Here is a 26,468-nt window from a genome sequence, read left to right on the forward strand (position 1 = left end):
TTTTTTAGAAGTTACTAACTAGGGAGGACCGCTTCCTTTTCGCCACTGGCGGCTGTCACGTCAACAAAAGCCAGGAAATGTCATAGTCACGTGAGCATTCAGCCAATGAAAACGCTACCAATAAATAAATTAACCTCACATTAATTTTGTTGTCACTTTTATATTTGTGTTGTTTACACTTGCCATGACAACATTTGATTAAAATTTAAAATGAAAATCAAATAATTAGGGTGGGAATACAGATAAACTTCAGTTACGTTCTTGAGGTATTTTGGTGATTATTAATTAAAGTTGATTGCTAATAAGATAAGTAACAAATCTCATTGACTTTTTTTGACAGTTCAACTGATTAAAGTAAAAATTGTTCAGTATGCCAGGAGTTGATAAAATTGCTGTTGTAAGTATAAAACCACGTTTTTTTTAATATAATCACTAATCATTTTTTATTCAGGTTACGGGCTCAAATAAGGGCATTGGTTTTGCTATTGTGAAGGGTCTTTGTGAAAAATTTAATGGTAGTGTTTACCTCACTGCTCGAGATGTTGCCAGAGGCCAAGCTGCTGTTGATGCATTAAATAAACTTGGTCATAACCCTTTATTTCATCAACTTGACACTACTGATCAAGAAAGTGTGGATAGATTCCGTGATTATTTGAAAACTAAATATGGAGGTATTGATTTGTTGGTTAACAATGCTGGCATTGCCTTCAAGGTACCTCTATACACAACAAATTTAAGAAACGCTAAATGGGTTTGGTTATAGAATGATGCTACAGAACCGTTTGCAGTACAAGCTAAAGAAACTGTTAGAGTCAATTACTTTGGTACTTTAAGAGTTTGTCAGGCTTTGTTTCCACTTTTAAAGCAAAATGCTCGTGTTGTGAATGTGTCTAGTTCTGCAGGTCATTTGCTTAGGATTCCTTCAGAGGAATTAAGAGCCAAATTCAGTGACAACCAGTTAGATATTCCTGCATTAAACAGTTTGATGGAGAAGTTTGTCAAGTAATTTTTTTTATTGCAATCATGCTATCAAGTATTTACGCAAGAAATTTACTGTTTTAAGGGATGCTGAAGATGGACAAAATGATGCTGAAGGTTGGGGAAACTCAGCTTATATAGTGTCCAAAGTGGGGGTCACTGCATTAACCATGATTCAGCAAAGAACTTTTGATGCTGAAACTCCTAATAGGAATGTGTCTGTTAATGCTGTTCATCCTGGTGAGAAAAAAAACATTGCAAGTTTGGTCTTTAATTCTTTTGTTGTGGTTAGGTTATGTGGATACTGATATGACAAGTCATAAAGGATCTTTGACAGTTGAGGAGGGAGCCAAAGCACCCCTATTTTTGTCTTTAGATGCTGATCTAAAAGGAAAATATGTTTGGTACAATTGTTCTGTTGTGGCTTGGGATAAAGAACTTAATTTGTACTTTTGTAATACTTGCCCTGCATCCAGCATATTCAAATTCTGTGATTGAAGGGTGGCAATTAAATCCATTTTTAAGCTTTGTGGCAATTTATTGTGTTCCTGGGGTTTAGTAGTCTTCAAATAAAGAAGGAATCGTCCAGTTAAGGTTTCTGGAGTTAAACGTGAAGGAGCTTCATTTAATGCTGCCATAAATCGCTTCACCTGGAAAAATCTCCATTTTTCCCGGTATTTGGAAAATTGCCGAAACAGGTTAATCATGTTTGATGTCAAAGGTTTTTAAAAGTATTTTGCATTTTGCCGCTTTAATTTAATTCACTGTAATCACTAGTCGATGGATGATCACTGTTCTACTCTACACTGTTCAGCAAGTTAAACTGGAAACTGGCACAGGCAAAGCAATTAACAAACAATATGGAAAATAGAATTTAACCAGATTTAAATTTTTATTGAGGTTAGGTTTTTTTAGAAGTTACTAACTAGGGAGGACCGCTTCCTTTTCGCCACTGGCGGCTGTCACGTCAACAAAAGCCAGGAAATGTCATAGTCACGTGAGCATTCAGCCAATGAAAACGCTACCAATAAATAAATTAACCTCACATTAATTTTGTTGTCACTTTTATATTTGTGTTGTTTACACTTGCCATGACAACATTTGATTAAAATTTAAAATGAAAATCAAATAATTAGGGTGGGAATACAGATAAACTTCAGTTACGTTCTTGAGGTATTTTGGTGATTATTAATTAAAGTTGATTGCTAATAAGATAAGTAACAAATCTCATTGACTTTTTTTGACAGTTCAACTGATTAAAGTAAAAATTGTTCAGTATGCCAGGAGTTGATAAAATTGCTGTTGTAAGTATAAAACCACGTTTTTTTAATATAATCACTAATCATTTTTTATTCAGGTTACCGGCTCAAATAAGGGCATTGGTTTTGCTATTGTGAAGGGTCTTTGTGAAAAATTTAATGGTAGCGTTTACCTCACTGCTCGAGATGTTGCCAGAGGCCAAGCTGCTGTTGATGCATTAAATAAACTTGGTCATAACCCTTTATTTCATCAACTTGACACTACTGATCAAGAAAGTGTGGATAGATTCCGTGATTATTTGAAAACTAAATATGGAGGTATTGATTTGTTGGTTAACAATGCTGGCATTGCCTTCAAGGTACCTCTATACACAACAAATTTAAGAAACGCTAAATGGGTTTGGTTATAGAATGATGCTACAGAACCGTTTGCAGTACAAGCTAAAGAAACTGTTAGAGTCAATTACTTTGGTACTTTAAGAGTTTGTCAGGCTTTGTTTCCACTTTTAAAGCAAAATGCTCGTGTTGTGAATGTGTCTAGTTCTGCAGGTCATTTGCTTAGGATTCCTTCAGAGGAATTAAGAGCCAAATTCAGTGACAACCAGTTAGATATTCCTGCATTAAACAGTTTGATGGAGAAGTTTGTCAAGTAATTTTTTTTATTGCAATCATGCTATCAAGTATTTACGCAAAAAATTTAATGTTTTAAGGGATGCTGAAGATGGACAAAATGATGCTGAAGGTTGGGGAAACTCGGCTTATACACTGTGTGTAAAAAGTCCGGCAACCCTGAATTATTTCGCAAAATATACAACTTATTGAAAAATATCCTATATAAATATTGACGCACTTTAAACGTTTTACCGTTAGGTGACATTCAGGAATATACAGGGTGAGCCACAATATGGCAATGAATTGAGGTTATGTTTTTTCTTATGGAATGACCATGTTTTAATGACGTTTTCTGATTCGCTCTCTCATTCTGATCACATTTCATGTAACATGTTGTATGGTTATCTTGAACAGTTTGGCAGCTATTTAATTATTAAAGAAAACTACACTTTAAATAAGTAAAAATTTTTTATTTGATTAAATGCTGAAAATGTGCCCCTTGAACTGTCTGACAATGAGCTAAATTAAAATAAAATTTAAATTTAATTATTTAAAATTTAATTTAATTTAATTTAATTTATTTAATTTAAATTTAATTTAATATGATTTAAATTTAATTTATTTAATTTAATTTAATTTTAATTTAATATTATTTAATAATTTAATTTAATTTTATTTTTTTTATTTTTTTAATTTAATTAAATAGCTGCCAAACTGTTTAAGATAACCATACAACATGTTACATGAAATGTGATTAGAATAAGAGAGCGAATCAGAAAATGTCATTGAAACATGGTCCTTCCATAAGAAAAAACATAACCTCAATTCATTGCCATATTGTGGCTAACCCTGTATATTCCTGAATGTCACCTAACGGTAAAACGTTTAAAGTGCGTCAATATTTATATAGGATATTTTTCAATAAGTTGTATATTTTGCGAAATAATTCAGGGTTGCCGGACTTTTTACACACAGTGTATAGTGTCCAAAGTGGGGGTCACTGCATTAACTATGATTCAGCAAAGAACTTTTGATGCTGAAACTCCTAATAGGAATGTGTCTGTTAATGCTGTTCATCCTGGTGAGAAAAAAAACATTGCAAGTTTGGTCTTTAATTCTTTTGTTGTGGTTAGGTTATGTGGATACTGATATGACAAGTCATAAAGGATCTTTGACAGTTGAGGAGGGAGCCAAAGCACCCCTATTTTTGTCTTTAGATGCTAATCTAAAAGGAAAATATGTTTGGTACAATTGTTCTGTTGTGGCTTGGGATAAAGAACTTAATTTGTAATAAATAAATGGGTTTATTGGATAATTTAGAAAAAAAGGGACCACCATTTTGTTATTTAATCTTGGTTGCTTATTGTCTGTTCAATAGATAAGCAAACAAGATAAAAGAAAATAAGGTCACAACAATTGTTGTTAGTCACCTACTTTGTTGTATTGAAATCACATTATCATATTTATTATGCACTCTAACACTGTTGAATCTTTTCGAAAGTAGATAGAAAAAAGCAGAAATGTCACAAATATTTTATTATTACCGTTATGTTTTTTTAAAATAACAATAAATTAAATATAACCGTTGATATAATAATTATCTCTCTTATTAAAAACGCCAATACCAGGCGTCCAATTTTAACATTAGTTTCTATTTCATTCACTCAGTCACATCACTTTACATCTATTCATCCAGTATATACACAAACTGCGCGCAGCATCAATTTACTGCAAACGCCTTTTTTTGTCTCTAGACTTGACGCAACGTCCCTTATAGCATATTTCAGTTTCTTGGGACACTTCCGTCGAGGTGGAAGTGGACGTTTTTACCGATTTGGCCGTTGAAGTGGTCTCCGTAATGAGTTCTGTGGTGGTTTCAGTCTTGATGTCTTCAGGAGTTTTACTGATGATTGTGGTGGTCTGTGGGTCACTTTCGGTGATTTCTTCAGGGAAAACAGTGGGTGTTGGGGTTGTAGTGGTGGCGTTCTGGGTTTCTGTGGTGGCGCTGGGTTGGGTGTTTGACTTAGTGAAAACTCCGAACATTTCGTATATAGTGTCGAAGAGGTTTTCTTGAGTTTTTGCCGGCTGGGTAGTAGTGGTAGTTGGTTTATTGGTTTTGACTTCGGTGCTTGCTTCTTGTAGATGTAGTTTACTTTCTGGCTCTGCTTTCTCAATACTGCCGAAGTCATTAAGAACACTTTGATAGTTTTGTGACTCTTGGACGTCCAGTGGATCCGCAGGTCTGGTTCTGATTAGCTTCCACCCTCCTTTCCTTCTTCCAGGCTTTTGGCCTGCTTCTTCATTTCCTTCAATGTTTGTGTTGTCCAGGTCAGACATTGTTCTTGTGGTCTGCTCGACTGCTAAAGCTACAGGGGTTTGGGTTTTCTTCCCTCCGTGGTCAAGACTGTTGGGTAGTGCCCATGTGGCACTGTAATACGACGGTGATGGGGTTTGATCCGCGTCCAGCTTCTGCAAGAAGTTAGCAGGATAGTTTTGTCCAGCAACGTCTTCGTCGTCGCTTTCCCGTTTAAGATTTTCAGGAGCGCGATAGTGAGTGCGTCCTCTTGTTCTACCCGCTGTTGTTGCTCTTCTGGTAACTTGTTCTTCATCCGCTGCTTTAGTTCTAGATCGTGTTCTGGTTCGGATTCTCGGAGCTCTAGTGCTGACAGGGACTTCGTCTTCTTCAGCAGCCGGTTTGGCTGTAGTGGGTCGCGGTGTGTACTTAGGCCTAATTTCACCTACGAATCTCACTGGAGCTGCTGCTGGTTCTTCCTGAGCTTTATTAGCTTGGACGTTAAGCTTGACCGGTGCAAACGCTGGTTGTCTAGTAAATCCATAAAATTCTTCTTCTTCAGGGGGTTTACTGCTTGCACTGACCCTTGAAATCACCTGTCTAAAAGTGGTAGTAACAGGGCCGGGGGTTGTGGTGGCAAACCTTGATCGTCCTCTAGTGCGACTTCTGGTTTTACCAGTAGTGGTCTGAACCCGGTTGTCATTGTTGTTCAACACACCAGCCGACTTGATGTTATATTTTACTACTGGGACTTCTTCGGTTTTTTTGGGGGTAAATTCAACCTTGCGGAAGTCCTCCTCTACTTCAAGGAGTGGTCTGGTGTTATCATACTCCAAGATTGCGGGTTGTTGATCGTTTTGCTGATTGTAAACTTGATTTAAGTTTTGCTGCTGCACCTGCAAACATTTATTAGAATTATTTAATAAAATCGTATTAATTTAATATGTCTATAATGATATTAAATAGCTATTTATGTAACCAGTTACGAAAAGATCGATTTTGTGTAACGAATGAATGTTTGTAGGGCGAGCGCAGCGAGGTCCTACAATTTGAATGAGTTACACAATAAGACATTTTCGAAACGTGTTGCATACATAATTTTTTCTAATTTTGACCAAAAAGCGGTAAAAACCATCTTTTAAAGTGATTTAACACAAATATTCACTTTCATAGCACCTTGTATAAACAGTGACAACGACATGTTATGATGGATGTCGCCCATATGTTTCTACGGAAATGCATAAAAACAGGGAGTGATGAAATGAACTTTTCATAACTAGTTACATAAAGTGATACTTTAACTAGTTACATAAAGTAAAACGTTTTGTCACTCTAATCAGTTTTGAAAAGTGTCACTTTATATGCCAAAATTAGAAAAATGGTCTTTATTTATTTGGTTCAGCAATATTCTACAATCTCATACCTATTAATTATTTACCAATATGGTCATAGCAGTAAAGTAATCAAATCGGACATAACTACTATAATTATTATTACTTTGTTCAAATGAAAATCAAAAATACTGACCTGAGGAGGGTCGGGCCGAATGGTAACAATTTGCTGCTGATCAACCACAGGTTCAATATATTCTTGTGAGATCACCGGTGCGTAATTCCTTTCCAAATCAGCTTCCGTACTCGTAGTAGTTATAATTTCGCTATGTTGCTGCACAGGACGACCTCTTGTCCTCAACCTTTGAGTTTGTTGGGCTTCTTCCCTCAAAGATGTAAACTCAGTACTGACCACTGGTCTTTCAGTGGTTGTTGGTGTTCTTGACAGAGGACGTCTGCGTTCCGATATGTTGCTTGACACCGCGCGTCTAGGTGCTGCTGTGGTAGTGCTGGTGACTGTAGGACGACTACGCCCTCTAGTTCTCACTCGTGCAGTGCTTGTACTGATGGTTCTAGGGGTAGTGGTCGTTGTGGAGTATGTCTCTTCGTAGAGGTTAGGCAAATTTGCTTCAGTGGTGCTGCTTGAAGGTTGAACTTTTGTCGAAGGTGCCAACAAGTTTGGTACCAGCAGAGACCTTACTGCTTGATCTTGCAAACTGATATAAGTTTGATCGAAATTTGGTTGGAATAGATTGTTTAGAAAACTGGAGTTCGGTTCTTCGGCGGTTTGTTTAGCATTTTGGTCTTCCACCACTGGTTGTCTGGTTGTGGAAGGTGGTCTTTCGTATGTTTCTGGTTGTCTGAATAACGGTCGTCGCACATCTTCAACGTCTTGCTCGTACTCCTGCCTTCCCTGATTTGGTTCGCGATTTTCGTAACTGGGTGTCACAACTTCGGTGGGTCTAAACCTGTGGCTGCTAGCCGGTGTAGTTATTTGCTCTACATTTTCGTAAAACAGCTCAGATGGAGTAGATGATGTAGGTTTGAACGCTGCTTCGAATTCATATTCTGGTGCAGTAAACTGTTTCGACGGAAGACTCTCCTGCACTTGAGGCTGTCTGGAATCTCCTTCACGAAGCTTAGGAACTTCGTAGTCAAAGTTGGGAGTTTGGGATCGACTGTTGTCGAAATACTCTTCTGGAAGATAACGATTTCCGGTGAAAATTGTGGTTGATCTTCGTGGGGGCTCTGTTTGCTGTAAAGATCCTCTGAAATTTTCTTCAAGGTTTGTGGGTTGAGTGTTAGCTGCAAACTGTTCCAATACGGTGTATCTGTCGGTTTCTGCAGGTTTAGGTGTGGTGGTAGTGGTGGTTGTTGTTGTTGTAGTAGTGGTAGTAGGTGCTCGTGTTGTGGTTGACCGTCCTCGTCCTCTAACACGTCCTCTGGAGACTGGTCTTTCTGTTGATGGCTCTTCTTCATAACTGTACCTAGCGCAATACATTATTTTTAGAAAACTATAGGTATCTTGTGAAATAAATTGTTTTAAGTTCTAGTTTTGCATTAAAAAAAATTCAAACCCGATGAAGATAATCAAAACAAGTTTTGTGACAAAAGTGTGTGAAATATTTGAACATGAAACATTTTCTGTTTGAAATGACATACCTGCCCCTGGTTGGCGTCCTAACGCTTTCAGCTTCATAACTAGGCCTTCTGGTGGTCGAATGTTTCACCTTGGTGTGTTCGTTTAGCCCCTCATTGATCTGCTGCAATTCAAACTCCTTGATAGCTAAATCGATCGAGCCTGGATTGGGTAATTTTGGTTGTTCCACTTCTTGTTGCTTAATTGGAACTGTACTGTACAAGTTTCCTCTTTCAGGAGTGTACGATTGTGCCGGATAGGCGTCTTGAACTGGGTGGGCTCTACTGGGACTCAACAAATCAAAGGTGGAGGGTCCCGAACCACCTGAGGCACTGAAACTATATTGGTTATACAAGAGAGGTACTGGAGTAGTTGTGGTGGAACTGGCAACCGGTACTGATACTACAACAGACCCAACATGAGGTAAAGGAAGAGGAATTTTGGCGTAACCTGGTGGAGCTGTATAACTGACTGGAGCTACGAAGAAGGGCAACTGGTCTATTTTCCTTTCAATTCGGTTGCCGTTAATGTTATTCAGGTAGGGGAGCGGAAACTTGGTGTAACCTTCGGGGGAGTCGATGTTTGATGGACCGATGAATATCCTAGGTGAGTTTTTGGTGATTGAGTCTTGAACAGCTATAGTATGAGCTCCTTTTAACATGTTCAGCACGTCGGATATTTCCGCTTTGCGGTTGGATTCAAGGAAAACGGCTAGAGGCGGCTGGTGTGGTTTCAACTTTGGTTTTTCGGTGGTGATTATCACCTCCTGTTGTTTTAGAGGGTTGATTTCATCTTTCAGCTGTTCTTGGAGTCTGTTAGCTTGGAAGGCTTGCTGTACGTAGTCTTTCTGGATGCTTTCAAGTCGGTGCTGTTTTGGAGTTTCAGTGGTTACTGGAGTTGAAACTAATTTCTCTTGTCTGGGATGTGATTCCAAATATTGAGGGTATGCTGCTGGGGTAGTGAAAAGGTATTGTTGATTAGACTGTTCTAAGTATTGTTGAGTGGGTTGTTGTATGTACTGTTGTCTGGGTTGTTCCAGGTATTGTTGTCTTGGTTGCTCCAGTATTTGTTGTTTGGGCTGTTCTAAAAACTGCTGTCTTGGTTGTTCCAGTAATTGTGGCTTTGGCTGTTCTATAAACTGCTGTCTGGGCTGTTCTATATATTGTTGCCTTGGTTGTTCTAGTACTTGTTGTTTAGGTTGTTCGAGGTATTGTTGTCTCGGTTGTTCCAAAAACTGCTGTCTAGGTTGTTCTAAAAATTGTTGTTTGGGTTGTTCTATGTACTGTTGTCTTGATGGTGCTGTTAATGATTTAGCTCTGGATTCTTGAGGCTGATTGTTGGCGGTTGGTTTCAAATTTTCCACGGGAACATAAACTAACTGTACACTCTCTTGCTCTATGTCACTCTTAATTGGAGCTGCACTTTTATTGCCAATGGCTTGATAAAACTCGTTGTTAATGTTGCCTGGATTCAAAGACTGGTAGAAACTCGTATTGAACGGCAATTGGTACTGCTCATACAAGTCTGGGGCGTTGGGAGCTGGGGCTCGGGGATTAACGCTGGGCACTGGCACGTAAGGATCATAGTTGTATTGAGGATTGAAATAGTTTGCTTGAGGTTGTGGTTTTGGAGCTGGAGCTTCAAACTTGTAGTCAACTAGGCGATGTTTGAGTTTTCTGGGACGCGGCTGTTCAAAAGAGACGACCTTTTTAGGAGGTGATTCCCTAAGGAATTGTTGGCTTTGACCGGTCTGACGTTTACGGTAGTCTTGTTCGGGGAAAAATTTTTGTGCCGGGGGATTTTCCAGGTTAAGGACGCGGTCGCTGGGGATTTTCTGCTCGACGACTTCCGAGGCTGCCTCCTGTAATGACCTGGGCGTGATGGGAATCCAATCGTTGGTGTCGTAAGTTCTTTGTGCCGGCACATGTTGTGCTGATAATAACAAAACTAGAGTTGCTATGTGCAGAATAATGGTCCAAGTGTTTTCTCGAGGAATCTGAAAAATGAGAAATTATTATTTTTTATTAAGTTGCTATATAATTAGGATGATTCCAAGAGTCTTACATATCACGTCACAACAAGAAGTTTGAAAAGTATTATACAATAATCTCTCAAAAACAATATTGACCAATCATGTTTTTAAGTTTTTTTAATCAATTAAAATCAATTCAGTCAAATTATTTTTTTAAGTACTTTCTAATTATTGTTTATCCGTAAATCTCAACACCACATTAAAGCTCAGTAATATATTAGTTTTGCGCCTGTGACGTAATCAACCACAATATTTCACTTCACCATATTCAGGGTCGTGATTTTCTCTGTGTTTAAATGTCAATAACATGATTTCTTCCTATCTCGGTCACACAGGTGTCTATGTAAATATTAACATCACATTTAGTAAATATGTTAATTTAAATATGGATTCATTGTTAATCATTGGACCATTTCTCTTTTTGGGTTTTGCCATAAATTATTTACATAAATAAATTATTATACCTTTATACTTACGCTGTACAAACTTTAATGTAAAAATGAGAATATTTCCAGACTTAAAATGTATTTTTGCACTAGTTTTTGACCACCTCGTAAAATTCTTTTATACCAGTTTTCTGCAGCTATACTTTTCGAACAAATCCTAATTAACATGACATGAAAGCAAGAATAAAAGATTTTATAGTATCAAATTTCACATAAAATGTGAATTACAATTATGTGAATAAAATTATGGCTATGATAGATACTATTTAAACTTTAAGATGTTGATGAATATGTCTTTTTATGTTAATACAATTAATCATACTCTGGTATATACTCTAAAACTTTTCTGGATGACTAATCTTAAATAATCTTGGTACTGTTCGCAAGCTAATGAAATCGATCGGTTCCATTGATTAGTCGGTTTCGAGATTATAATAATAATTTTGCTTTCACTTGTGTTCGAGGACCGATAAAAAGCCATATTGTCGTGTCGTGCTCCGTTGGACAATTTTATGCACTTAATGCACTCGGTTGGTTCCAGTTAAATATTGCGTGTCAGTCGTTGTTTTTTTCAGATCTCAACAGTACCATCGCAACGATAACCGATTTAACGGTCATTTGGAAATCTTTGCAATGAGCTTTCCTTACTATTTTTAAAAGTTTTCAGTCTAGAATATCACTGCAAGAAAGTTGAAATAAGATCGAGTGATTGAAAAAGAAACACGTCAAGGTTATGGTAATTTGTAGTCTTATTAAAATTACCGACAAATAAAGGTCAATTTTATCCACACTGTCACGACTAAAACCGTGTAACGCAATAGTTAAATAATTAGAGTGGAATAACGTGGTTTGGGGCGTTTATTTTGGTCTAGACAATAATTCACCGTTATGCAAGTCGTTTACAACACTTCTTCTCTTCTTCCTATAATTTTTATAAATGAAATAATACAAGGTAAAAACCCAATTAGAATTTCGTAAGCGAAAAATATCCCCCTTTTTTCCATCGTTATAAATGAAATTATAATAATGGTGACCGATTTTGAAATTAATTTTCGGTTGGAGTAATTTGGAACACGACCAAATAGAGTGTACCATGGAATTTGGATAATTACGTAAATCAGTTTGTTTTTATTATTAATGTCAATGGCGGAGCCTTCACCAGTACAGCACTAAGTGTTTCCGGAATAATTTTACTGACTGTTTAATAATATACTTATTAATCACTAGTTTTAAATAGATCATAAACCCATTTTCGTGGGTAATAACGTCATTCTGAAATAGTTTCTATTTTCCATTGTATTCCTATTTTATTGTTTGTCGCCGTACGGTTTCAAGAGACAGATGCACTTGTTTTGCACTAAACTTGTCTTGTATACTTGAAGCACATTATCTTTCTCTGTCAGCACATCTAAATATGTTGTCAGAGAGTTTGCTTTTGACACATTTTTTCATTCTAGCCGGCATTTATAAAAATTGCAGATCATCTCAAGAGTCGTCAATACACTCAGTCAACTATAAAAGGACTGTTCGTAGAGAGAATGAAAAGCCTCCACTAATAATCACAAAAATATCTGCAAAAATAGGTCACAAATCAGAACACGTCATAGTCACGTGCATTGTGTCATGAGCATTCAACCAATGAAAGCCGACAATTTTCCGATGTTCTGAGTTAGAAATCGGTCCTGTTCACAAGGAATGCCTGCGAATCCAGCTTTTTTCAGTTCATTCAGGTTTTTGCATCCAGCACTATTTTATCATCGAAAAAATTTTCAGAGGGATCTTAGTATCTTTAGGTATTTGCAGATCTTGTCAGTCAATTAAAAAGCAGTCAAAGTCTCTTATAAATTGAATATATAAAGAATTCAAAATTATCCTCGGTCTACCATTGCGAATGAACATTTCATATGTGGCATGTCTCACTCTGCCTGAAGCAAATATGACAGTTATTCAGATCACAAGAAACGAATCACCATTTCTAGTAAAGTGGTCATGTGATAATTTTTATCATTATCGACAATACTTCTCAAGGTTCTCTCTTTTTAATTTTGAAATGTACACTTGTATACTAAATTGTATAATATTCATTATTAACGCTTTCATTGACGAGTCCTATATAAGTTTGTGCACTTGAACGCTATAAGTGGCCTGATGAGAAAACAAGGTTTCTCCTTTAACTTTTCTCTTCTCACTTTATTTATTTACACTCTCGGCGCTATGCTCTAATTTACTCTGCATTTCTCTAGCCAATTTCAGTAAACAAGCAATTTGTTGGTTTTACCTAATGAACAACGCTTCAGTTGTCACTATAATTTACTAAAATGAATGCGACAAAATGTTACATTTATTTTAATAATATAAAGTGCGGTAATGTTTTGATAACAGGAAGTAGCTGAATGTGTGGTTACAGTCGATAGATCAGTTGAAGTAAATGTAAAATTACGTCAAAAAAATTACTTATGCAAAAGTAACTGGAGTAGGTTTATGCAACCGTGACTCGTTTATAATAACCGTATGGTAGTATGATAGATTGGTGATAGTTTTTAACTTAATGTAACTTTTGAGTTTTAGGAATTTTATTATAAACCACAAATATACAAAAAATTGTAGCACAAGTTAATTTTTACTTTTCTTTCGAGAAATACGTTCACACAATGTCAGATTGATGGGTAATTGCGTCATCTTCTCTGGTGTAAACCTTCTTAATTTTAAATGGATCATCATGTGTAACTTTTTTAAATAACACCACACTTTCTTAAGATAAATAAATCGCAAATGTAGCATAGTTTATTTTAACGAAATTAAAAACGAATAAAACAATTATTTCAAAATATTTTATTTAATTTTTACAGTATAATCAAACAAAAAAAAGTAATTGAATAATGTTTTTATAATAAATCCGCTCGTGTTAAATAAATATGCGCGTTTCTACCTTAATTGATCATTAAACTCTCGATAACACGATCGCTCGATTAGACGGGCAACCTCAATATTAATCCAATCTGTTGTGTACTAGAATATATTTGCAATTAATAAGGTTTTATGTTTATGACTGATTAAAGGAAAATGCTGGAAGATTTTCTTGAGTTGTGTAATTAAAAATTTGTTTTTTATTTTCCAAAAATTTATATTTACCAACTTTGTGCATTAAATTTCTTTATTTTTGGCAATGCAAACACTACAAGCAATAAAATAAAAATGTAGATAATCATGCCCACTTACCATATTATTCTAATTGAACTAAAAGTAATCCAAGTTAAATCCAATCGGCGCGAAAGGAAATCGAAAGGAGCACTAATCTCACACCTAAGAACTGGTCACTATCACCATCTCAAGACACTCTGTGTGTTACACTGCGGCAGCACACGCTACTGCACCACTTCGTTTATCCGTTTAAAGAAAGTCTTAAGGAGAGTGTGGCTGTGGCTCTTATACCAAAAACCCACTCAGAGTTCAATCACTATAAAAACATCAAACGACGATTAGTATTTGATGCACAATATGGCAACATTGCCAAAAATACACCTCGTAGTGATCAAAAGTTGATAAGATACGGACAATGTGTTTGGGCCTATCCCAACCAAAAGTAACCAGTAAGGTCAATTACAAAAAAATTGGTTCAATCAGTCTCAAAGGTCATTAAATCATTATATTGCGTTAATAAATCCTTGAGAATAAAATGTAAACGTCACAGAGTTTAGGTGACTCACTTATGGCGAATTTGTGATTTGACTGTGACAGTTGAGGTGCAAAAAGTCACAGTCAAATCGAAACTTAGCCTAGGAGGTCCTTATACGTCGGTGCAACTGGTTCCAAATCTTATGGCTAGAGTCCGGATTAAAAAGCACAAAAATCGTGAAAATAAGCGCTTAAAAAGCAAAATCATTTTCTTTAAAAAAACACAAAACTCTTTCAGAGATGCAAAATTTTTTTTCAAAATGCTTTATAGAAGCACGGAAGATTTTAGACTGTTTCGAAAACTTAAAAATTCTTTTTTAACTACTTGAGAGCATTTGGAAGGTTTTTGGACTGTTTAAACAGCATATTGAAGGTTCTGGAACGCTTTAGAGGCATTTGGAATCTCTTACACGGTTCACAAAATTTTTTGAAAGCTTTTCAACTGCTTTAATATCTTCTGGGAGCTTCAAGACTAGTTGAAAAGCATTTGGAATCTTTTAGACTGTTCTAAATGATTTTCGAAGCTCCTAGACTGTTTTGAAAGACTTTCGACTGCTTTAGAAGCATTTTGGAGTTTCTGTAGTGTTTTGAAATCTTTTTAAACTACTTTAGGAGCATTGAAGGTTCTGGACTGCTTTTAAGACATGTAAATTTGAACTTTTGGAAGCTTTTAAACTGCTTTAGAAGCATACGGAAGCTTTTTTGAATTTTTTGAGAGCTTCTAGACTAGTTGAAGATTATTTGGAAGCCTTTAGAGTATTCTAAAAGCTTTTGGAAGCTTTAGACTGCTTGAGAAGCCTTTTTTAGTTTTTGTAGTGTTTTAAAACTTTTTTAGATTACTTTAGGAGCATTTGGAAGGTGTTTGGACAGTTTAAAGAGCCTTGAAGATTCTGGACTGCCTTTAAGGCATTTGAAACCTTGTAGACGGTTTTAGAAACTTTTGGAATCTGCTAAACTGCTTTAGAAGCATACGGCGGCTTTTGATAACTTCGAGATAAATTGAAAAGGATTTGGAAGCTTTTAGACTATTTTGGAAGGCTTTAGACTGCTTGAGAAGCATTTTGGAGTCTCGGTAGTGTTTTAAAACTTTTTTAGACTACTTTAGGAGCATTTGGAAGGTGTTTGGACAGTTTAAAGAGCCTTGAAGGTTCTGGACTGCCTTTAAGGCATTTGAAACCTTATAGACGGTTTTAGAAACTTTTGGAAGCTGCTAAACTGCTTTAGAAGCATACGGAAGCTTTTGATAACTTCGAGATAAATTGAAAAGGATTTGGAAGCTTTTAGACTATTTTGGAAGGCTTTAGACTGCTTGAGAAGCATTTTGGAGTCTCGGTAGTGTTTTAAAACTTTTTTAGACTACTTTAGGAGCATTTGGAAGGTGTTTGGACAGTTTAAAGAGCCTTGAAGGTTCTGGACTGCCTTTAAGGCATTTGAAACCTTATAGACGGTTTTAGAAACTTTTGGAAGCTGCTAAACTGCTTTAGAAGCATACGGAAGCTTTTGATAACTTCGAGATAAATTGAAAAGGATTTGGAAGCTTTTAGACTATTTTGGAAGGCTTTAGACTGCTTGAGAAGCATTTTGGAGTCTCGGTAGTGTTTTAAAACTTTTTTAGACTACTTTAGGAGCATTTGGAAGGTGTTTGGACAGTTTAAAGAGCCTTGAAGGTTCTGGACTGCCTTTAAGGCATTTGAAACCTTATAGACGGTTTTAGAAACTTTTGGAAGCTGCTAAACTGCTTTAGAAGCATACGGAAGCTTTTGATAACTTCTAAATAAATTGAAACGCATTTGGAAGCTTTTAGATTATTTTGGAAGGCTTTAGACTGCTTGAGAAGCATTTTTGAGTTTCTGTAGTGTTTTAGAAGCTTTTTAGACTACTTTAAGAGCATTTGGACAGTTTAAAGAGCCTTGAAGGTTCTGGACTGCTTTTATGGCATTTAAAACCCTGTAGACGGTTTTAGAAACTTTTGGAAGCTGCTAAACTGCTTTAGAAGCATACAGAAGCTTTTGCGAGCTTCTAGATAAATTGAAAAACATTTGGAAGCTTTTAGAAGCTTCTAGGCTGCTTTGTAAGCTTAGCAAGACATTTTAGAGGTTCTATAGTGTTTTGGAATGTTTTTAGACTACTTCAGGAGCATTTGGAAATCTTTTGGTCAGTTTAAATTTGTAAATTAATACTTATACCATTTGCAACATGTTTTTGTCGTTCAGAAGCTTTCAATATCTCAATATAGCAATTTTTGTCAAAGCAGTTATTAGTTTAGTTTATTTTTAAAAAGTTGAAAAGCTTGTTTTGTAAAAAATTAGTTAAACCATACAAAAATAGCAGTAAATAAGCACAAAAACCTAAAATAAACACAAAAAGAAGAAAAAAGCAGTTTCATAAAAAATACAGCTTTGCATTGTTGTCGCATCATCCAAACGGTTACTCTCTAATGCCTGTCAAACATGCTAGTTACGGCATTGCCAAACTTTCAGAATCGTGTGTTTACAAGTAAATTAGTCCATTCAATCATTTCCCGATTGCATAAAACAATTGGGGTTTATTTGGCGGTTTTTAATCGATTAATCGGATTTTTGTAAGGCTGTTATCGTTGGGTTATTCAATTTTTTCGAATCTGCGTGATACTTTTTTTAACCTCAAAGGTATGTTAATGTATTGTTGCCGGAAAATGTCCGTATCTTTTAGGTCGGCCGATTAATTCTGGTCTGCGTGCGGTCGTAATTTAGCTGCGAGAATTTTCGAATGTGTCGAATACCGAGAACACCCCTGTAGAAATATTTGCGGGCCCGTGAACTATACCTAGTTTAATAATGCAAATCGAGCGGTTCGCATTAATAAATGTCGTCATATTTAGGACGAAAATGCAACCGTTCACTTTGTCTGGAACTAGTTTTCATTTTTACATAATAACTTCGGTTCGCCTGCATTAAATATTGATGGAAATTTCAGCATGAACCAATTTACAAAACTGTAAAATATGCTTGGACTTTCGGATTTTTATACGGTAGAATCTTGATTATCCATTTTTGATCGGGCATTGTATTTTCATTTTAGAATGTTTTTTTGGTTTTACAAATTTAAAAAAAACTGGGAATTTCTGTTACCGCTTCTTGCACTGCAGTTTGTCCTAGTTATTCATTATTGAAATGCAACTTTTTGATTTAGACTTACCCTACAGAGTGACCCAAGCCGACAAACAAGAATGAAGAAGGTATCTAAGAAATTAGTTGAAAAAAATGTTATAACTCTTATAGAATCAAACTGAAAGCGTTATGCTAAGTCTACATGTACAGTATTTGCATACATCTTTATGCTGTAGGTAGTGTACAAACTATGAACACTGCTGTGATTTCCTCAAATACTGCTCATGTAGACTTATTATAAACAGATATACAGTTTTAAGTGTCAATAATTCACCATTTGATAGCTAATCAAAAAATAAGTGGACTTGCATTGTGTCATTTTTCTGAAAAACGTTTCCTAAGGAAGATACAGTCCTCCAAATTTCAATTTAAAAAATCGTTTTATAGTTTAAAACTGAACATTCAAGACTTGTGAAAGTCCAAATTTGTACTCAATAGTCTAAAAACGTGCTTTTTACTATTAGGAATGGTCTTATGATTCGCTTTCTCAGACTGCCATCCTGGTTGAGTGTCTGAAACTGGCATTCAAGAACTAAAAAAAGTCCGGAAATCAAGACAAAGATTGTATTGTGCATGAAACTCATTTTTTGCTACTAAAAATAATATAAAAGTTGCTTTTTAATGCTAGAACTGACTTTACTAGGACTAAAGAGAGTCCAAAAGTATATTTTCAAGACTTTAATTGGTGTACAACTGAATTTTCTAGACTGGACAACAAGTCTAGAAGTAAATTAAATTTTCGGACTATTTTATTTCTAAAAATTAGTTCTCAAGACTATTATTGTAGCATTTGGTACCAAAATTTTTTACTTTTATTATTGAAGAAACTTGACTTTTGGAAATAGTCTTAAATTCGATTTTTCAGTCTTAAAAAGCACTAAAAATAGTCTGAATTTCTTAGAGGTGCTACAATTTATTGCACCTATGAGTGTAGAAGTCAATTTAATAGTGAAGAAGCTTGAAATAACATTTTAAAGACTATGGTCAGTGGACACACTGGCTTTTAGGCCTGATAAGTCAAAAACTTTGTAAAGATAGTCTTGAAACTCGATTTGAGGCACTGAAAACAGCCTTAAAACACTAAAAACAGTCTAGTTTATTAAGAAATACCCGAATTTTTAGCACTGAGGTGTCTAGAAGTCGAGTTTAATAGTGACAAAGCTTGGAATGCTATTTTAAGTCTATGAAGAATGTAAAAATTGTTTTTTAAGTTTGCTATGTCAATAACTTGGTGAAGATAGTCTTGAAACTCGATTTTCCAAGCTGAAAGCAGTTTTGAAGCACTAAAAATAGTCCAGAATTCGAAGAAAATGAAAAGCAAAGTAAAAAGCACGAAATGATCGTTTTCAAGACAATTTTCATGAATCTAATGTCAATGTCCTGCGTCTAAGACTATTTCCAAGACTAAAATATTGAAATTTGTCTTCAAATTATGAAAACTTTTTTTAAGCTTCTAAAATTTTTATCTTTTCTAATTCAATTTTCAAAACTAAAGTCTTTTAGTTTGTCTGGAAACTATGAAAACTGGCTAAAATAATATTTTTTAAACTTCTTAAGTGAATTTTCCGTTTCCAAGACAATTTTTAAGTTGGGTTGGGTTAGTTTTGGGTCTTTGACCGTAATAACGTGTAATAAAGTGCTTGTTCCAAATTTGATCAATATTGCTCCAACGGTCTGACAGTTATGACAAAAAAAAAAACGATTTTTTAAACAGAAATTAGAAGGACTGTATTTTCCTTAGGAAGCACTTTTCAGGAAAATGACATAATGAATGTCAACTTATTTTTTAATTGGCTATGGATTGGTGAATTATTGACATTTAAAACTGGACCACCCTGTAGAATACAAACAAATTACAAATTTTACCTAACCTAGTTTAACCTATCGAATTATAGTTGCCATAAAACAAAATTAAAACCCTTTCCATTGTGGTAGAAAAGAAAAAATTGCAACGAGAAAATATTACTTATTTGACCACCCGGTACAGTCCTCAGATATTTTTCTTATTTCTTTCTATTTATCTTATTTTTATTAAAACTATTTCAATATCCGGTGATTATAATTCTGTCATAAAGTTGAACCACAAGTTAATTTAAAAAAAATCTTATGGAGAGTAGGAACTTACTTACCACACAAAATCACCAATTTAGTGGATAAACGTGCATTGAAAATTTGTTAGTTTTTTTATTGGTCTTGGGTAATAAGGAGACCATAATAATAACTAATGTCAATTATAGTTGTTGGCGTGGTTATGGCTTATTATAGAAAACAAGCGACATTTCCGTATGTTCCATTATTCGGTGTTTAAAAATTATGTATTAGATAATGCAAAGCGGATGGGTTAGTTCTGGTTAGGGCGTAACGTTTCGTGCCAATTACGTTCCTTATGAGTTGATAAAAGTTTAATTTTTATTGCATTATTAGGCATAATTTTTAAATATTTCTGTCTGGTAGGTCGAAATGGAAAGTGTCGCCTGTAACTGGCTTTAGGAGGGCCTCTTCAACGTTACAAGCAACTAATTAACCGTTAACATTCCCGGTTTTACTATATCTGCTGTTATTTTTAAAGTGCAAGTGAAACGCCCAAACTTTCACTCAGAATATGAATAATTGGTCGAAGGCGTACGTGAAGGTCGACCAGTTCTGGGCGGCTGCTGTACCGCTTCTCTTTTGTTGATCTAATCTTCGACATCCGCTTTTAACATTGCTCAAGTCGGTCATTTTTCGGATTTTCAACCCTGACCTCTTACTCGGTTCGATTCAGAATCACGTTACCTAACAACAACGTAAATTTGTTGCTAAAATATGTAGCGGTGATAACGGTACACAACGAAATGCATAAGGTTACGTAACCCAGTTTTGTAAAGACATTACCAATTAACTGACCAACATAACGCACAATTGTTGGTAACAAAATTATTTAACGCGAATTTGCCTAATTGTTGTCTTGCTTTCGTTTCGTATACGAGTTATGAATACACAAAAAGTAAATGGTCGATAAATGGATGTTTCGTAACAATGGGCATACTGTGACAAACAATAACATGGTTTATTTTAAAGTTTCTTAATAATTTATCTTCAAAGGCGAGATATTAGAGAAAGTGTGTGTTGGTGCCTTTGTGTGATTTATTGATAAAATGTTTCTAGTTTTTGAAAAACTTCAGCAAAACTGGCGTAGAATAAAAGTTATAGAAATGCCAAAATAAACTAATTTTTATATTTTTTTATTGCGCATTGTCCAGTTAAATAAAACGATATCCTGTTTCTGTCTTTCTTACTTACTAAAACACAACAGCTAGCATTTTAAATTTTTACTAAGCTTTTAGCTTTTACTAGTGTTTTTTCCCTCTTAGAATTCTTCTTTTCTAATTTTCTTCATTGGTTTCTGAAAGTTTTATTATCTTACATACAAGAGTCTATTACTGTCACAAAATTAATTGAGTTTACTGGTTTAGTACTAAAATCTTCTTGCAAAACAGTTGAACAATTGAATTTCCAGTAAAAGCTTTGCAAATAATAATTTCTATGGCAACCATGCCTACAACCACCGCCCTCTGTACAAGAAAGCCAAGAAGGTGCATGCCAAAAATTCCAATATGGCCGAAATAGTGGTTGACAGTTTGCTTTTGTTTGTATTGTGGAAATTGAGTTTTTCGAGTCAAGGTAAGGTTTAAAGTCAAAACTTGGGATTACTTGCCAAAGTAATTTTTGTATGCTATTATATATTGTTGTTTATATGTTTATTGTTCTAGTGAAAGTGTAGTTTGTGTTCATTTTATTGTGTTATCACTATTGTTATTGTTCCTTCATTGTTCTATAATTGTTGTTGGTTTTTTAACTTATTCTATTGCCTCTACAATATGCCGTCCACTTGTTGTTGTGAAAGACCCAAAAGTGTCAGTCTTTTACTTTCCAAAAGACCCTGCTCGAACCCAACAGTGGTTGAAAGCTTGGAACTGGAATGATTTTACTCCAACACAATACTCAGTGGTAAGTACAATATGCTTTCTCATTTAGTAAACTTATTGCCTCTTACATACATAGGTATGTGAGTTACATTTTGAGGCCGCCTGCATTTTGAGAGCAACAAAGGTTTACTCTGAAGAAACAGGACAGCTTTTAGAAGTTCCATTGGCACATTTACATTTTAAAAGAAAGGTCTTGGTAATAATATAAAACCCATTTACCAGTTTTGCTTACCTAGCTTCAAGGATTTCCAAATTTTCTTTGATTGAGCAGTTTTCACATTAGTTTGTTGTACTTTCCAGGACAAAGGGTTCTAACCAAACTTGCTTTGGCTGGACTTTATTGGCTATAAAAAGCCATATCTATACATATCTGGATCAGGAATGAAGCGTTCTTTGATGTTTCACTCACAACTTCTAATCAACTACACGAAAAATTAAAAAAAAAAACATATTTTCTACTGCATCTGCATAGCTTTGTGTACAAAACGAAAACCGCTAACGCCGCCATTAAAAGTGACATTCTAGGCTTTCTTGTACAGAGGGCGGTGAATGAGGCCATTGCCTACGATTAGTCTAGTCATGTGATAACTGTGATATGTTATTTGACAGTTGTCACATATCTAACTGCTGGAAAAATTAGGAATAACCGAACTTAGTAATAAAGGTTATTCGACTGTATACATGTACCTACATTTAGGGTTAGGTAAGATAATGTTGTTATTTTTGATCAAAAACTTCAAATATTTTCAAATTTTCTGGAGATAGGTATAATACATTATATGGGTACGAGAATGTCAAAAATGTCCATTTAAATCAACGGTAAGAAACGAGGAAAATTTCAAATCAGAGATGGAAAAAATTAAAATAGTAATTTGACAGATAGTCACTTTTTCATGAAGTGGCCATGTGACCAATTGTCATGTTTCAAGAAAGACTACTAGACTAGACTAAAGTTCAGAATGTACACGACACCCTGTGTCTATGAAACGAAGCATATCTGGTCCTATGTTTATATGAACTCTTTTGAAAGTAAAACATAGTTCTGAAGTCTAAATGATGAATCACCCTGTATAGCCTATAATACTGCATATTTTAAATAACTCACTTTTCTCTGTCCCACCTATTGCAATTGCGAATTCAAATATTCCGCACAAATTCCCACACCTATCAAATAATTGATCAACTGAATGACTTTCGGACAGATAATTAATGACGGTTAAGCAATTTGAAGTGGGTATTCAGGTGTTCTTTACCATTACAATCTCGATACTTACGACGTTCCAATAATGGCGGCATACGTCGCAATTATGTACTCCAAATTAGTTAAATTAGAATTTAACGATCCAATCGATATCGTCTAACGATGGCCAATTGATTGACAAGTTTGATGGATCAATTTCCCGCCAATCAGTCATTCAATTTTTTTTAGGGTAATCCGATCGATCGGTTTCGCTCCACGTCAGACAAGCATATCATAAAAACAGTTTGAATCGATGTGTTAAATCGCTTTAAGGAATGAACGAAAAATCACTCACGCCATCAGCAGAAAGAAAGCTCATCAATACATAAAATGGCGACGGCACCAAAATGTTGCTCATTGCTCTAGTTACGTTTTAATATTAAAAAATTCGTTCACGGTGTATGCTCCGTTAATCTTTTCACTTTTATAAGCGCAAAAGCGTTACTGACACGCATTTTGTTGTCAATAATCATTAAATCGTTTTCTGATGGAAAGATTCTCTCAACTTGTAATAAGTCGGTATTTCCTCCCCGCGTAATAGCCTTCTTCAACAATTTCCTCGCTTTATGTCCGATTAATTGAGATGAACACTTTCGTTTTGTATCGTAAGACAATACCACGACAAAGATATTTCAAAATTTTGTTTAAGCAACATTGTAATAAAATATTATTTATTATATAATAATTAAATGAACATGTTTTTTCTTTCTCCTACAGGAATATTGGTTAATTCCGTAACAGTTTATAGAGAGTTTAATTCTAACTGTGAGATATGAAATAGGACAATTAGAGTCTTGTCCGCCAAAAAAATGTTTGTTATCCGCAGTGACAGTTGACATCAAAATATTGAAATTTGATGACCAATGGTGTGTCATTTGACAATAATTGTCAAATTTAAGTCTGATTGGTTTAGCGAGGATTTTATTTATTTAGAAACACAACCCTAATACAGACCATTCCAGAACGACGTTTGTCATTGTGTTGTAGGCATGGTTGCCACAGAAATTATTATTTGCAAAGCTTTTACTGGAAATTCAATTGTTCAACTGTTTTGCAAGAAGATTTTAGTACTAAACCAGTAAACTCAACTAATTTTGTGACAGTAATAGACGCTTGTATGTAAGATAATAAAACATTCAGAAACCAATGAAGAAAATTAGAAAAGAAGAATTCAAAGAGGGAAAAAACACCAGTAAAAGCTTAGTAAACATAAAAATTTAAAATGCTAGCTGTTGTGTTTTAGTAAGTAAGAAAGACAGAAACAGGATATCGTTTTATTTAACTGGACAATGCGCAATAAAAAAAATATAAAAATTAGTTTATTTTGGCATTTCTATAACTTTTATTCTAGGCCAGTTTTGCTCAAGTTTTTCAAAATATAATAATTAAATGAACATGTTTTTTCTTTCTCCTACAGGAATATTGGTTAATTCCGTAACAGTTTATAGAGAGTTTAATCCTAACTGTGAGATATGAAATAGGACAATTTAGAGTCTTGTCCGCCAAAAAAATGTTTGTCATCCGCAGTGACAGTTGACATCAAAATATTGAAATTTGATTTACGTTTTAGAGCACAAGAAGCTTTATTTTTTAAATTTGTTCCCCAAAATTAAAAGTCAGTCAATCTCAAAAGTATTGAGATGAGCAATTAATAATTTCTATTAACTGTTGGTACTCTCTAAGCTATTTTCTATCACATTCGGCTGACACCGTCAATAGAAAACGGGAAGCTATCGGTCCTAAAAACATTGACTAATTTCTAGTAATAAATCTAGGGCTTTTACTTGTTTGGTGGTATTCAGGGTTAATGACAAGTATCAATGACAATAATTTGAATAATTCTACGTTTTTTGCTTTCTTTCTCAGTAATTAATCATATATTTCAAACTTTGCATTCTAAAATAGTCCGTTTTGTTCCCATTATTGTTGTTGTATTTATTGTAGTTCTGTCTTCAGTTTCTTATTTTCTTGTTAGACCATTGATATTTCTCAGTTCCTTGTAAACATGCTACCAATTGTTATGCATTTTGTGAACGAAGTAGGATGGGACTTTAGGATGTGTTGATGGAACTCATATAGCCATAACACAAGCATTCCATCATGAACAGCTTACACCTAAAAAATAACAACTAATAGATGCATTAACACTTTTACTAAAAACTCAAAAACAAAGAAAGGGAGGTGCAAACACAATCAATTGGTCCCCAACCCAACCTTATTGATACAATGTTGACACTGACGGGCATAAAAGTTAAAAAACAAAACATTTGAATTTTAGAAGACGACGGAAAAGAAAGATTGACAAATACAAAATTTCATAGCCTCAAGAGAGATAAAATCATAGCAAGACCTCATTTGGTTTTTCTATTTTGCACAACCCGAATAGCTACGTTGAGTGCCGATCTTCGCCAATCTTAACGTAGAGAGTACCATATATTAGGATAGAGAAGGGTTTTCTATGATAGCAAAGAAATTTCCTTGCTATTCGTTAGAGAGTTCGCGTTCTGATAGCTTAACTGATTGTCATGTTTGCGTCAAAACTGACATGTAATAAAAACGTACCAAAAATTGGCTGTAAAACTCAGGTGAATTGTTCATATCGCCCACGTCGGACAACTTTCGTCCTCGTGCGATAAGGACTTATCTAGCATTGTTGTGGTAATATACATACTGAACACGCTCAGGACAGCAGTAGACGCCCCATGGTACGTCAGAAACACGTGGACATCCAGCGAGATTTGAAATTCACCACCACAAAGGATCAAGCAGAGCGCAGTGAAGGTATTCCAAAAAGTGGAAAGCAGCGAAATCAGTTACTCCGAGAAGCAGTGAACTACGACCCGTAGTTAGAAGCATCCCACAAACGACCCCGATACCAGCTATTGGATAACGGATAATTATTAATAAGTTTTTCTGTTTCAAATAGACGACAATTCAGCACCAACCAGCCAAAAAGAGGACCACAATTTCCCCTAGACCTTCCCCCCGGGTGACGAGAATTTCATTCTCAAAAGGGGTAGAACTCTTCCGCAGTTATCAAGGTGCTAACTGGGCTCTAACTGCACTCCTGGCACTTTGCCTGCGCAAACGGGGGAAAACCATCCCCCACTCACCAGACCCTAACTCCCCAAAAACTGTAGGATGTGAAAACAAACGGACGAAAGCCTGCTGTTTGCACATCCTATAGTTTTCCAGGACCACCAGAGATAGACGAGCTGACGAAGAAACGGAGGACAAGAAGAGCACCTGAAAAGCCCCTCCGTCAGCGAGGGCATCCTTCTCCCAGGACAGAGGACGCGGATGCAACTCTAGAAACTTCCCGAAAGGGAAAATCGCTATTCCTCTTCCAGACCTATCCTTTTGGTCTACAGCAATGGGAGGGTAAAAAGGAGTAGTCTTGCTTGATCCATCTATCTGATCTGCCAAAGAATATTGGCGTGACAGACGGAACAACTGTTACCGACAATATACTATTTTTTTCAGAAATGTACAGAATTATATGTGAATACTAAAAAGTGATTTTAAAATATGTTGAATTTGACATAAATCTGTCAAGGAGTGACTGTGTCTCAATATTCCTTGATTGACTCATACGTGGGCTGATATTCGGCATTGTGCATTCAAATTAAATTGTATGGGGGTGGTTAGCTGTACTGTTCTTTGTGGTTACGGCCTACAATAATACAATCTATGAGGTAATTCAGACTTGGAATGTTCTCAAGTGGAACAATTGAACATGTGTTTGTGGGTGTAAATTTACCAAATAAAAACAAAACGTAACCAGTGGACGTGAGTTCATTCAATAAGTGACTTTTAAATAAATTTCCCATTTAAACAGTTTGTGAC

The 26,468-nt window shown here is 35.3% G+C and overlaps 3 protein-coding genes across 4 annotated transcripts in view; 2 read left to right on the plus strand and 1 right to left on the minus strand.

The window, feature by feature from the left end:
- Window positions 1–201: 201 nt before the first annotated feature.
- Window positions 202–2,246, plus strand: LOC145724860 (carbonyl reductase [NADPH] 3-like). Its single transcript, XM_081973334.1, has 5 exons — window positions 202–397; window positions 452–712; window positions 764–1,002; window positions 1,064–1,218; window positions 1,271–2,246. The coding sequence occupies exons 1-5, from the start codon at window positions 371–373 to the stop codon at window positions 1,474–1,476; spliced, it is 888 nt and encodes a 295-aa protein (XP_081829460.1). The 5' UTR covers window positions 202–370; the 3' UTR covers window positions 1,477–2,246.
- On the plus strand, window positions 2,141–4,446 carry LOC145724870 (carbonyl reductase [NADPH] 3-like). The gene is made up of 6 exons (XM_081973351.1): window positions 2,141–2,282; window positions 2,336–2,596; window positions 2,648–2,886; window positions 2,948–3,008; window positions 3,825–3,930; window positions 3,983–4,446. The coding sequence occupies exons 1-6, from the start codon at window positions 2,256–2,258 to the stop codon at window positions 4,138–4,140; spliced, it is 852 nt and encodes a 283-aa protein (XP_081829477.1). The 5' UTR covers window positions 2,141–2,255; the 3' UTR covers window positions 4,141–4,446.
- Window positions 4,371–26,468, minus strand: part of LOC145724838 (uncharacterized) — a 31,067-nt gene continuing 8,969 nt past the window's right edge. Inside the window, exons 1-4 of one of the 2 annotated variants that reach the window (XM_081973296.1) lie at window positions 13,810–13,980; window positions 8,136–10,108; window positions 6,670–7,960; window positions 4,371–6,038 (exon numbers count right to left, since the gene is read on the minus strand). In XM_081973296.1, the coding sequence (XP_081829422.1) occupies window positions 4,575–6,038; window positions 6,670–7,960; window positions 8,136–10,108; window positions 13,810–13,812 (4,731 nt within the window). In that variant the 5' untranslated portion in view covers window positions 13,813–13,980 and the 3' untranslated portion in view covers window positions 4,371–4,574. Of the gene's footprint in view, window positions 6,039–6,669; window positions 7,961–8,135; window positions 10,109–13,809; window positions 13,981–26,468 lie in introns of those variants that run through there. The other variant, XM_081973295.1, reaches the window with a different exon arrangement.

Source organism: Ips typographus, linkage group LG2, assembly GCF_016097725.1.
Source record: "Ips typographus isolate SLU linkage group LG2, UJ_Ityp_2.0, whole genome shotgun sequence".
NCBI lineage: Eukaryota > Metazoa > Arthropoda > Insecta > Coleoptera > Curculionidae > Ips > Ips typographus.